We start from the raw sequence: 13,731 nt of genomic DNA, 5'->3' as shown, positions 1-13,731 counted from the left end.
GCGGGCATAAAACAAGGCACATGAGGCAGCATGGCATTGTGGGAGACGCGGGCTGGCGGTCAGGGGGCCTGAGCCCCAGCCGACAGCGTGCAGTGCACCAAAGTGCCGACGTCCTCACGGGGGCTCACGCTGTACCCGATTTCACGGGAGGGACAGGATCTCACACCCAAAATGTTTCTTCGATTGCTTTTGTCAAATGATTTAAGTTAACAAGCAAAGAAAATGTATAACAAAAATCCATCGTATCGGGTTTTGTTACCCAGCTTAATAGCAAAATTGATTGAATCAGGTTAGTAATGGAATCGTATGAATATTAAAACAGGAAACCGAACAGAACTTTGGGCCCAACCTGTTCCTGTTACAGATAAAGAAACCGAGGCAAAGAAGCCTGCTGCCGGGAGCTGCTCTGGGCCCCTCCCCTGGGACTGCGCTCCCTCCAGGCTACGTGGTTTGGTCGTCTCAATAACTGCATCCGTTTGGAAGAAGCAACAAGTAGCCTGAGCGTCTGGCCCCTTGCAGACGTGACCCTGTGCACGTGCAGCCGACTGTGCCGAGGACGGGTGTTGCGCAGGGTGGCTGCACTGCAGTTACAGGGGATGTCAGTGCCGCGTCTTGGCCAGGAGGTGGCTCGGGCGGCGGTGCGGCCCGTGGTCGGGAGCCTGGCTCGGGAGCACAGGTCTGGGTTCCCACCCGGCCTCCGCACACAGCTGGCGCCCACCGGGGGCGAGCCACTGTGGAGGAAACGGTGGAGTCTAGCGTCCACGGAAGAGAAGACAAGCAAGGAAGAGGTTTAGGAGACAACTACTAAGAGGCGTCAGCGGGAGTCTCCGTGACGGGTCACGTGGGGCAGGGGAGGGCGTGCCAGGCAGGGAGGCCCTCGTCAGCAGTTGGGCTTTGCGGGTTTGGTTTTTGTAAGTTGTAGGCGACGGGGGGGGGGGGGGGGGGGGGGGGGGTCGCGTTCCAATGCGGGCACAGGCTGATACGCTTCACCCCTCTGAACAGGACGTGCACGACACCATCCTCCCGGGAGCACGGTGAAGGGGGAAAATGCAGCCACAGGACACGTGTTACCACAGAAACACCAGGCATTACGGGTGGCACGCAGAACCCCACGGAACAAGAAACCCCGCTGAGGGCTCCTGCTAGTGTATAAACTGCGTGTGCAGCATAATCCCGCTTCGTGCAGAAGGCACATTCAATATGACAGCCACGGCACGCGTGTGTGAATACACGCACACCAGGAACAGCCTGGCAGGACATACGCCCACACATCAGCAGTGGTAAAATTACACAAGGTGCTTCTATTTTTTCATTTTTTGTATTTTTCAAATTTCCGCAATGAATAAATACCCTTTTGTCATTAGAAATAATATGTAAAATTAAACCTCAGTTAAGAGATAGAGTACGTCATCATTCGCACGTACTGTTATGTTTCTTTTGAAACGCACAGCTGTTAACTGCTAAGCTCCCTTTAAAACACGCAACCGTTCAAAGTGCAAAAGAAAGCCCAGTGACACGAAACCTCCCACAAACTTGGCAGGAAAGATCCCGAGAGAGAAAGCTGCAGGGTTTCTGCGGGTCTCTTCTTCCTGCTCAGGGGAGGTGTGCACGAGGCCCGTGGTGGTCTGGAGCGGACTTCAGCTGCTGGGCCTGCTGCACCGGGGGACCCCCTTCTGGAAGCCCAGCCGCCCGGAGCCCACGGCGCTTGGTCAGGGCTCCTCAGGCAGCAAGAAATGCCCCGGGGCCAGAAGGAGCCCGTGCACGTGCGTGAGCGTGCGTGTGCGTTGTCGTGTGCGGTCCTGAGCGCGGGACCGGGCCCAGACAGCACGGAAGGGGAGCCAGGTCCTGAGCACAAGTTTCCCTGGGACCAGGGAGGAATCTTTTCCACGTGACACCACTTGGACAGGCTTCCGGTAAACAGATCAGAGCTTTGGGAAAGGAGGCTTAAGTCTCGAGAAAAGACGCTTCGTCCCGATAGAGCCACCGGTGAGGACCCAGGGCCGGACCTGCGGTAACCAAGCCGCCGTCAAAGAGCCACCTCCGGGGCGCCTGGGTGGCGCAGTCGGTTAAGCCTCCGACTTCAGCCAGGTCACGATCTCGCGGTCCGTGAGTTCGAGCCCCGTGTCGGGCTCTGGGCTGATGGCTCAGAGCCTGGAGCCTGTTTCCGATTCTGTGTCTCCCTCTCTCTCTGCCCCTCCCCCGTTCATGCTCTGTCTCTCTCTGTCCCAAAAATAAATAAACGTTGAAAAAAAAAAAAAAAAAAAAAGAGCCACCTCCGCGGCGGACAGGCATCTCCAGTAGTGACTCAGGTCCTACCAGCAGCAGGGCAGAGATCGGTTACCTGACGGCTTCGGCAAACCCCTCCACCCAAGGCTCCCCGTCCCCCAGCTCCAACAGCCAGGGCCCCCGGGAGCCCAAAGACAGCAGCAAGTTACTGTCCTGAACACGATTTCTGAACAGGTGGACGTCCCACGTCCCCCCACTGTCAGAAGAAGGGCCACACGCCTGTGCCCGTGGCACCTGTGCCCACACACCTGTGCCCGTGGCCAGGGGAAGAGCTACTGAGCTTGGAAGAACTCTGAATTTTTTCAGACAGTCACCTGCAGCCACAGTGTGTTTTGCGTCAGCCTGAAGACTGTTGCTCTTCTAGGATCACAGAGAACACACACACACACGCACGTGCGCACACACACTCCGTGGCAGACGTTAATCCCACCGCGTCCGCAATCATTCGGAACACTCACGCCCTAGATACGCCAATTAGCAGGCTGTCCGAGTGCACAGAAAGTAAGACCCGGCTACCTGCGGTCTGTAAGAAACCACTTTAAACACAAAGGCACGGACAAAAGTTTGGCGGGGACAGAGAAGACGGGCCGCGCTAACGCGAGCTGTAAGAAAGCGGGACCCGCTGCGTGATCCCAGACAGAAAACGTCCCCCATAAACAAACACGTGGGCACCGACACGTGCGAACAGAGCCCAGGAGGCCGAGAAAGGCGGTGTGGGTGGGTGTGGGTGTGCCGGGCGTCTGCGGCCCCGGGATCCTCTCGGCGGCACCAGCGAGGCCCGGGCACCTGCCCCGCCACCTTCCGGCGCCCGCAAGCGCACCAGCTAACTGGCAAAACGGAATCAGCAGCACGGAGACCCGCCTTCACATCCAGCCAGTTCACGTTCAGAACAAGAGTCTACCGAGTGGCGGGAGACGAGGTCGTGCCAAGGACGCTGCTGGAGCCTCGCGCGGCCCGGCGAGCCCGGGCAGGTGCGACGCCCACTCAGCGGCTCAGAACAGCCGGTCTTCCTGGCAGACGGTGGCGGCGCTGTGTGCGGGCCCCTGGCGACGACGACAAGGAGGGTGGCGAAGGCCCTGTGCCCACGGTGCCTGCCACGTGACCGGGAGCAGTTACCGCGCAGGAGGGTCCCAGGGTCCCCTGTGCGGGGTCCCCTCCTACGGGTCACCCCGCTGTGCCGCCCCAGGCTGGTCTGGGTCCTAAGAGCACTGGTGTCAGGAAGCCCTTCACGCCATTGGCGCGTGCCGCGCCCTGACCCCGGTGTTTCCAGCGGCTCGTGTCGCGGGAAGCCCTACTCACCGGCTTGCACAGGCCTCTGTCCGTCTTTGCCTCAGCCTCCCAGATGTGGTGACCGTCTGGAAGAGAAGGGCAGAACGAAGGCTGTTACCCGCGTGCCCAGTCCGGCACACCGCCCCAATCCCCTTGCCTCGACCAGGCGCGGGCCACCCCGGAGACCACAGCCCCGTCCGCTCGCACCGTGCTGGCTGCTAATGCGCGAGAGCAAAACGTCGTGTGAGCGCTGCCACCGGAGAGGACACGCTAGGCCCACACGCGGGGGCAAGGAGACTTGTGGAGCCCGAAGACCCCGGGCTCCGTGGGAGGGAGCCCCGGGCAGCGAGCGCCCTGAAACCCACCCTGCCCGCGTCCACACGCTCGCCGCCCCGGCCCCACGGCAGCCACGGGAGGGCTCGTAAACACAGGAGCCGTGCCGGTGACCCGGTAAACGGCGCGTGGTCTCCGGACCTGGACCCGGGCAGCGTCCTGGCTCTCAGACCCACCGGCTCCAGCTCCGGGTGCATTGGCGGGAAGCACAGACCTGGTACCGCGTGCTTTCTGGGAGCAGACTTACTCTGAGTAACGAGTCGGGGCCCGGGAGCCACGATCCCGCCTCTGCTCAGAGTAGCTGCTGGCTGAGCGAGAGAACCCTTTCTGTGGCCGCTTCTCACCACGTCGGGATACAGAAACGCAGAGTGTGGTATTTCTAACCTTGCCCCAATGGCCGTTTGCGTGTTTTAAAAAAAAGGTAGAAAGGCTCCCGATGGGCCTTGAAAGGGCTCAGTGTCCCGTGGGCCAGGCCTCGAGGGAGGGAGCTTCGAGAAGCCCACTGGCAGGAACGACTGCAAACCGAGCTCTTGGCCTCTGGAAGCCCCTCGATGGCTGGCCAGCGCGACGGGGCCCGGCTGGGTGGTTACTTGGAATTAACAGCTGTCCGTCTCCTGCTGAGACCTCCCTCCTCCCCATCTCCTGTGAAGTCTGTCCCCAAACAGTTACAGCCAGCCACAGTTCCCGCTCCCGTTCTGGTTTCAAAGAAGAGATGTACGTGCGTTACAATTCAGAAATTATAAATAACGTAGACAAAATCTCCTTTTTCTGCCTCACAGTGCGGGCGGGCAGGGGTGGAGGGTGGAGACAGAGGGAGGAAATGTGAGTCACACAGAGCCCGGAGCAGCGTCTGTGTGCCAGGACCACACCAGCCTCTCGGGACGCCTGAAGTCCCAGCACAAATTACCCACCAGATGAACCCACTCGGTGATAAAATGCAGACCAGCGGCCCAAGGGAGCAGCATCCACATCTCCTCCAGAAAAACATAACAGGAAACTAAAAATACACTCTGCTGTTCTTAAAGGCATCAAGACCCACAAAGCAGCTAACTTTCTGGAGCCCCGTGAGCCCAGGGCGCGGGTGCGGAAGCATCTCTGTGAACCCCGGTCCCTGAGCTGGCGGAAGGTCCCGAGCTGTGTGAGCCAGGGATGTGGCTCCAGGGGCCGAGCTCGGGAACGGGGCAGGCTCGTCCGGGCCGCGCAGGCCAGACGGGCCTTGGCCCCGTGGGCAGGGTCCCCACCCGCTGCTTGCTTAAGGTAATCAAAATTACTCTTCCCGTAAGCACAGCTCCTATGTTCCTGTGCCTCTTAAAACAACTTCAGAGGGACACAGCTGTGGGAGTCACAAGCGGGGACAAACCTGGCCACTGCCCAGTCTCTGCCCGTTGGTGGTAACCACGGCTCGAGTTTCCCTGAGGAATTCTCGAGTGTGGCCAGGCCTCCTGTCGAGGCGCAGAGAGCACACAGGGGGCAAGAGGGAGGTCGAGGCCCATGAGGGGCCAGGGACACAGCAACAAGGGGCATCCTCCAGGAGGGGAGGGGTCAGACCAGACTCGGCCTCCCTGTGAACACCTTGCAGGCTCATCTGAATAAGGAAACTGACGGAAGGCTCTGTGGGGCCCGCCGGCCAAGAAAGCGCTCCAGCAGAGGCCTCCTCCGGCCCCTCCAGCCCCTCCTGGGCCTAGGGGCAGGGTCCCCCCGTCAGAGCGGCTGCCCGGGGTCGGCGAGACACACGGTCCACCGTGCACGCCACGTGTCAGCTTTCCCAGACACCGATCCCGAGAGTCACGCACTAAGAGAGTATAGGCCCATCCGGATACGCTGGTTAAAGCAGGGCTTCTGGAGACCCCGCAGGGCGGGAACCAGCGGTCTCAAAGGCCCAGGGCTCTGGCCCTGTTTTCCCTGAGTCTTCGTGTCTGTTTGAATCACAGCCCATGGGGACAAGCACGTCGTGGTCCCTCTGTTTCCACTAAGGGCCCTAAACGAGTGGCCGTCCGCTTGTGTATCAGGATGGCAGCTTCGCGGCCACTCAGCGTGGCTGATCGTCACGGACAGGTTCCTCGGGGCAGGGTGCCATCAGGACCCCGTCGCCGATGTCCCCAACCCCCCACCCCGAGCTGGGGGCGTGGGGCCCTGCCATCCGGCCTCGGGGCGTCCTCCTTGGCTGAGCACAGCCTCAGCCTACACGGGGTAGGCGGGCCCCGCACGGCCTCGGAGCTGCGGCCTTATCAAGAGCTCCGCGGGCCTCAGCGGGGAAACTGTGCGCAAGCCCAGAAGGAAAAATGTTCCAAACCATTAGGGAACTCCCTGCCGCGTGAGTCATCGGAAAGGCTTCCCCACCACACCCGCCCTGAGGCTTCCACAGCACGGCTCTTAGTCACACACCTCCCGGGGCGGCTCGGGGAGGACGGGGCCACACGTGGAGGTCCCCGGCCTCCGCAGGAGCAGCGGCTGCTTTCCGGAGGCACACTCGAGTCCCCGGCACGCAGGAGGCGCAGACGCCCGTGACTGGCTTTCGACCGAGTCACAGCGTTGGCCAACGGCCAGAATGGAAACAGCACGGAGCCCCCATCGGAAGGACCCCGCGCCTGAGTGGCGGGACCTCGTTCCCTGGGGCCCTTGGCCGCGCACACGGTCCCCTCCGCGCCTGGCTGCCGGCTCTGGGAGCGGGCTCAGCCCAGACAGGCGCGGACCAGCACCGCAGCGCCCTGTCCCCGGGCTGCCGGCTGGCAGGAAAGGCAGCGAGCGGGGTGCAAACAGGAGGTCCCTCTGCACTCCCGTGGGCGCCACGGGGGAGACGGCACCCTGACCCCGGAGCAGTCGGGGCCGGCCAGGGCAGGGGCTCCGGGGTTGTTCCGGTCAGCGGGAGGGTCCCCACACAGCTTGTCTTCATCCCCCCCAGGCCCCCCAAACCCCTCCAGGCTTCACACCCTGGGGCGCCCCCAGAGCTGCTCCAACCAGCCTGCTTCCTGCAGAAGACTCCAGAGTGAGAAGGAAATCACCCATTGGCCTGGGGCTCAGCCTGGGCTTTCCTCACGTGGCCGAATGTGGGATTCCTGGGTGCGTGCCCCAGGAAGGGGGCCCACGCGTGCACAGGCAGTCACTGGAGCACACGAGCCAAGAGGTGGGCACGACCCCAGAGTCCGGCCGCTGCAGGAGGCTAAGCACGCCATCCATCCACAAGACAGGAAGCCACCCAGCCTTAAAGGGGACAGAGTCCTGATGCGCGCTCTTTGTGGGCGCGAGGAGCTACGCACAGCAGGGCCCTGTCCTTCCAGGGTGGCGTCCGGAGCAGGCAGAGCCACGGGGACGGAAGTCAGCTCTGAATCCGCCGGGCTGGGGAGAACGGGGTTAACGGCTAACAGGTAAAGTCTCTTTGGGGAATTTCTGGAATTAGCAGGGTGCCTGGATGGCTGCCTGGCTCTGGACACACCAAAAGCCACTGAACCTTAAGTGGCTGAGCTGTGTGCTCTGTGAGCTGTATGTCAACAAAGCAAACGCAAGACAGAAGTCGTGCAAGGGCTGCGTGCGGCTGCGTGCGGCATGCTCCGAGGCGGCCTTCGGAGGAAGCAGAGGCAGCCGGTCCCCTCCGTCCAGCTTCGCACTCTCGACACCTGCCCCCTCCCGTGCCCTTCCCCTTCCCGCCAAGACTGAGGTGGGAAGCTGCCACCCCCCCAGGTGCCTCCAGTTGCCTCCCTCCCCGCTTCAGAGGGACGTGTGCCCACGTCCTGGATGTCCCCGAGGTGCCGAATCGGAGGCGGGGGGCTGGGCGTGGTTTGGCACAGACCTCAGGGAAAGACTGGTCACCAGCCCAGAGAAAAGAAGTTTCGGTGACAACCTTCTCACGGCGGGGACGCAAGGCCTCTGGTCTGGCTTGGGGAGCCCCGTGGGGGCCTGTGGACGGGCCCTCCAGTGCTGGGGTCACCAGGCCCCAGGAAGGACTGGGGAAGGCACAGAGGTCACACCGAGCCTCCACTGGCCGCCCCTATCCCTGGTGTGTACCCCAGAGACCATGGCGGGACCCCACAGGACAGCCCTGCAGGGGAATGGAAGGCCCGCCGGGCTGGGCTGCAGCCGTGTCTCCCGACGGGCATCAGGTCGCCTCCCGGGACATCAGCAGAGGGAAGCTGAGCCAGGAGAAGGGTGAGTCTGGGACCAGCTGCCCTGTGGCACCGGCCACGCTCCCAGCTGACTTTCCTCTCCGGCTGGGCTCCTCCTGAGACCACTCAAAACGTCTCAGTGTAACCGTGGGGCCAGCGTTCAAGTCCAAGGCCACAGCGTAAGGAAAAACCCTTCGTGGCACGGCGCTCCCTCCGGTCTGCCGTTTTTCTTCTGCTCAGCGGAGACGGGCGCCTTCCAGAACCACCAGCCCTGGGAACGGTCACAGGTGACGCCGTGCGGGGACGCCGGTGCCCGCTGGACTCTCACCGCAGAGGCTGCCGGAGAACACTTGCCTGGCATCACCCCCCCGGCACGCTGACACAGGGGAGCAAGGTGGCAGTGGCTGTCCGTGTGGACGGCCGTCCTCCCATCCCTCCCACGTCCACGCCAAGAGACCCTTTTCTTTCTCGCCAAGTCATGACCTGCGGGCATGCGAGCCGCACCGCCGGCTGGAGGCGTCCGTACCTGGGAAATTTCCGGAAACGCTTCAGAACCAACGCACCAAGCTAGTGGGACCAGAAGCCCCGCAGCCATGGCCACAGCGCAGGGCAGAGGAGGAGGCGTGGCTGCCACCACCAGAGGAAGCGGAACACGACCCTGCAGGCTCTGCCCAGCGGTGGGCACCCGGGGCTCCCGACACTGTCACCGCCACGCTGTGCGGTCGGGGTGGGGGGGCGGCCACACCCCAGGACAACAGGAGGCTTGTCACATACACACGGCCCCCCCTCACACCCACGGACGAGATACGTTAACTCACACACACCCTGACACACGCACACCTGCTCACACACATGCCCTGACACACACGGACTCACTCACATACGTTCTGACACACACAGGCTCACACACACCTGCTCACACACGCACCCTGACACACACCTGCTCACTCACACATGCTGACACACGCACACCTGCTCACACACATGCCCTGACACACACGGGCTCACTCACATTCTCACACGGGCTCACACACACTGACACACCTGCTCACACACATGCCCTGACACACACGGGCTCACACACACTGACACACACACCTCACACACACCCCCAACACACACTTGCTCACTCACACACGCTGACACACACACCTGCTCACTCACACACGCTGACACACACACACCTGCTCACACACATGCCCTGACACACGGGCTCACTCACACTGACACACACACCTGCTCACACACACCCTGACACACACCTGCTCACTCACACACGCTGACACACACGGGCTCTCACACACTGACACACACACCTCACATACACCGACACACACGGGCTCACTCACACACGTTCTGACACACACAGGCTCACACACACACACACACACCTGCTCACACACACCCCGACACACACCTGCTCACTCACGCTGACACACACACACCTGCTCACACACATGCCCTGATACAAACGGGCTCACTCACATTCTGACACACACGGGCTCACACACACTGAAACACACACCTGCTCACTGACACATGCTCTGACACACACGGCCTCACACACACTGACACACGCACCTCACACACACACCCCAACGCACACTTGCTCACTCACACACGCTGACACACACACACACCTGCTCACACACATGCCCTGACACACACGGGCTCTCACACACTGACACACACACCTCACATACACCGACACACACGGGCTTACTCACACACGTTCTGACACACATGGGCTCACACACACTGAAACACACACCTGCTCACACACACATGCTGACACACACACACCTGCTCACACACACATGGGCTCACACACGTTCTGACACACATGGGCTCACACACACTGACACACCTGCTCACACACACCCTGATACACACCTGCTCACTCACACACGCTGACACACGCACATCTGCTCACACACGCCCTGACACAGGCACCCTGCACACACCACTCCTAAACTGGCCGCTGGAGTCCAGGCCTGTGCTGCGACCGGGTGCATACTTAAAAAGAAACATCACCTAAGGCCCCCACACCCCCTCTGCTGGGAGGTGAGATTTCCGCTGCTCTGGGCCACGGCCTGAAGCCTCGCCCGTGAACACGAAATCATCTGTGCCGATGGTCTGAGAGCGTCCGGGAGGCACAGGTGAGGAGCGAGCCGTGCCACACGCACACACACACAGGCCCAGGACGGACAGCTCAGGGAGCCCATGGGCCAGGGGCCCACACTTCCCCCCCACACTCAGCCCCCAGGATGCACCCAAAGAAGCCTCTTACAACAAAGTGACCATTTTCCTACTTCTGGAGCAAACGGGCACATCTCCAACCCGTGGGAGGGAGGTGTGCTGACCCCGCAGCCCCCTCCCTCCCACAAGCCTTTTCACCTTGAACCCGGACCCCCGAAAGGACCTTGTTCACAACAGCACCAAGATTAGGGGTGTTCAGAAGCAGGTTGGTGAGGATCACAAAGGGGCGTGTGCAGGTGCGGCCGGGGGCGGGGCCCGGGGATTCAGGCTCCCCGCCCGCTGAGCGCCTTCCCTGCCCACTGCTGGACGGGCCCAGAAGGGGCGTGGGGGCCGCTGCCGCCCCCACGGACCGCCCGTCCACCGGTGCACCCACCAAGAGCCCCTCTGCCCATCCCCCACCCGGGAGCAGGTGTGGGACGTGTGCCGCCTCCCAGAGCGCCCACCGGCCGGCGGCTCAGCCCAGCAGGAGCCGCTGATGGGAGAGAACAGCAGAGCCACCTGGGGCTTGGGGCCTTGGGGGGGGGGGGGCGTCTGAGCGCCCCACGAAGAGGTTTCGAGGGAGTGATCCAGCACCGAAGGGTGCTCACACCACGGCCCGATGAACCGGCTTCCACGTTCACACCTCAGAGGCCCCACGTGCGGGCGTGGCAGCAGCTAAGGACGCCAGGCGGGGCCCGAGACCGTGCAGACAGAACACAGCCGACCTGCCAGCTCACGGGGGCCACGGGAGCGGCCACGGGCTGAGTCCAGTCCACACAACTGCCAGCAAAGGGAGGGCTCGTTCTTGAAGCCTCTAAGTCTGGGTGAGGTCTGCCGTGCGGCCAAGAAGCCGAAACAGGCTCTGTTTGCGGTTTTCAGGAATCACCACGGAACAGGCAGGAGCCCGCTCGGAGCCACCTGCAGCCCCGGTGTCAGGGACGTGATCTGGCACATCCAAACCAGTGACACGTTCGGCTTTGGCACCTCAGCCCTGCCTCCAGCGCAGAGCGAGTTCACGTTCCACGCGATGTCTTCACACGTGTGGAACACGTGAGGGTCCTCTGGGCTGATTCAAACGTTCACACGCGTGTTCAGATACACGCTCGATCCACACCGCCGAGGGCAGCTCCAGAGATCTTCACTGCCAGGGATGGGGGGGGGAGGGCCGGTCAGTGTCTCGCTCCCGCACGGGGATGTCCACGACGTCCGCAGGCAAGCCCTCGATGCAGCCATCCAGCACTGGACTCTCGGCCCCGCTGGGTAAGTGCGTTCAGCTTTTCACACGCTCAGCAGCGCCGTCTCACGTGCAAGCCACGGCCGCTGACCCCAGTCCTCAAAGGAAAGGCTCTTGTAACCCCGGGGCCTTTTGCAAAACACGGTAAAGGCCCCCCCCCCCCCAAAAACTACAGGGCTCTTCTGGAAAGCACCATCACGTACGCGGCCAGAGCTCTGTGCTGTCATGTCCTGTGTGACACATCCTGATGTCCCTGCAGCCCCTCATCCTGCCTGGGCTGCCCCGAGGGACCCGCTGACGCCCACCGGAGGCCCAGAGCCGCCTACCGGGACACCTGGCTCCCGTGCGCTGACTGCTGCTCTCGCCACAGGTGCCACGAGACCCTTCTCCAGCCCCCTTCTCTCACGGAGGCGTAGCCGCTGTGGCTGGCCCTCCGGGCAGGAACTGCCCCGTGAAACCCTCAGAAAGGTCTGGGTTGCTGGTGCGGGGGCTGGGGGCGCCCCGGAGACCCCCCAGCAGCTGGGAGAACAGGGCCCGCGTTCAGGACTCCCACAAAAAGGTCTCTCCGCTCCCATTCCGGCCTTGGTGGTTTAGGGACTGAACCTCACAACAGGGCAGTGACCTCATCGGAAGCCTAGAGAACAGCTCGGCCCTAACCTAAATTGGCTTTAGCGGTACCTCCAAAAAATCAACCAAGAAAAGCCCAGTTACGACTGCAGAGGGCGTCGGGATGCGTCAGGAGTGGCACGAGGGCCACCTGTGCCTGGAGTCAAAGGTGAAAGCACGTTCTCTTTTGAAAACGTGACTTTCACGTACACGTGTGAACACGCAAACCGTCTTCTTAAACACGAACACGCAGCCACCGCCAGCGTCCAGACGCGAAAGCACAGTGTGTACACCGGCTGGTGGTGGCCACAGGCTGTGACGTCACCACCCACACCCACGTCTCGCCGGCTGCCACGGGAGGGGGCGGGGGAGGGCCCCACGCAGCCAGCCGCCACGTGGCACGTGAGGCCCTGGAGCGGACACGCACGCGGGGGCCGATCAGGACGGCCGGGCGGTGAATCCCGCCCCGCCAAAGAGGCCACACGGTGCCCACCAGGCGGGGAGCACCCAAGAGGCGCCCGAAGGTCCCGCCGTGGCGCCAAGGTCACGACTGTTCAGGAAGGAGGAAGAAAGCCGCGTGGACTTGTGCAGCAGCCAGAAAAGCACTGACTCAGGCCAAGTCGCAGCACAGCGCCTGGCGACCCTCCCCCACACGCACTTGTTCGTGTGTTTAAGCTCAAAAGGTTACATCGTTTCAAAATTAGCCTCCTCCGAAAAACAGTGTCCAGCAATGCAAATTCTCCTCATCATCACCACATTTGGTCCGATTTTCTCCATAATTCACAACATTTTCCAATCACGTGCATGATTACACGGGCACAAGCTGAGCACACAGGACCTGCCGGCCCGTTTTGATGGAGGCACTTAAGCCTCCTGCGCAAAATCAAGACCCCATTGTGGACGCTGGGCCCCGCTGCGGCTTCCGGCATCAGCGTGGGTCCTGCAGCCGTGCTCTCCGGAAAACTCTGAGCGGGAGCACGGCCCCCTGCAGCCCAGCGGTGGCAGCACCGTGGGGGGCACTTGCCTGGCCAGCTCAGTGGGGACCGGTCTCCAAACCACAGCTGCCCAGAGCTTCCGGAGGGACCGGCCACCCGCGCTGTCACCTGCCCCCCAGCCTTGCTTTACTCTCATGAGTGCCCAGAGGCCTCTCCTGGGGCGGGGCAGGCGTGCACACACCTGCATCCGCCCTGCTGCACACCTGGGCTCCGCTCTGCACGCGGAGGACTACACCTGCCACCCAGCAGTCTACACACACACACACACACACCACACCACGGCTGGGAGCCCACAGCAGCACCTGCCTCTGCATCTCTGGGGCCTCAAGGACACCACGGGGGTGTGGGGAGGCCACCGAGCCAAGTGCGGGTCCCACGGCCGCTGCGGCCACTGAGCATCAGGATGTTCACCTCCCAAGGTGGTGATTCTGACACGAGAAGCCATCATCTACACAGGGCAGAACAGCGCCTCCCGAGACGGCCTGAGCAGCAGCCACCCAAAGCCAGGAAGCAGACGTGTGTCCGGGCCAGGCCAAGGGCAAGGGGCCGCCATGGCCCGCTGATGTGGGCCACGTTAAGGACAGGCCTTGACCCAGAGCTCGGTGATCTGCTCCTGCTGTGCGGCGTGGAGACCCCAGAGCGGCCCCGCTCCGCCCCCGGGAGCCACCCC

General features: G+C 62.4%; 1 protein-coding gene across 10 annotated transcripts in view; it reads right to left on the bottom strand.

The window, feature by feature from the left end:
* Positions 1-13,731, bottom strand: part of NFATC1 (nuclear factor of activated T cells 1) — a 106,373-nt gene that overhangs the window by 45,550 nt on the left and 47,092 nt on the right. For 7 of the 10 annotated variants that reach the window (XM_045458008.1, XM_045458009.1, XM_045458015.1 and 4 more), the window contains exon 7: positions 3,586-3,641. The exons of the other annotated variants lie outside the window; for them this stretch is intronic. In XM_045458008.1, coding sequence (XP_045313964.1) covers positions 3,586-3,641 — 56 coding nt within the window. The remainder of the gene's footprint in view (positions 1-3,585; positions 3,642-13,731) is intronic. 10 annotated transcript variants of the gene reach the window in all.

The sequence above is a fragment of the Leopardus geoffroyi genome, chromosome D3 (assembly GCF_018350155.1).
Source record: "Leopardus geoffroyi isolate Oge1 chromosome D3, O.geoffroyi_Oge1_pat1.0, whole genome shotgun sequence".
Taxonomy (NCBI): Eukaryota; Metazoa; Chordata; class Mammalia; order Carnivora; family Felidae; genus Leopardus; species Leopardus geoffroyi.
The sequence above is the reverse complement of the archived record's forward strand: the minus strand, read 5'-3'. Positions and strand labels throughout refer to the sequence as shown.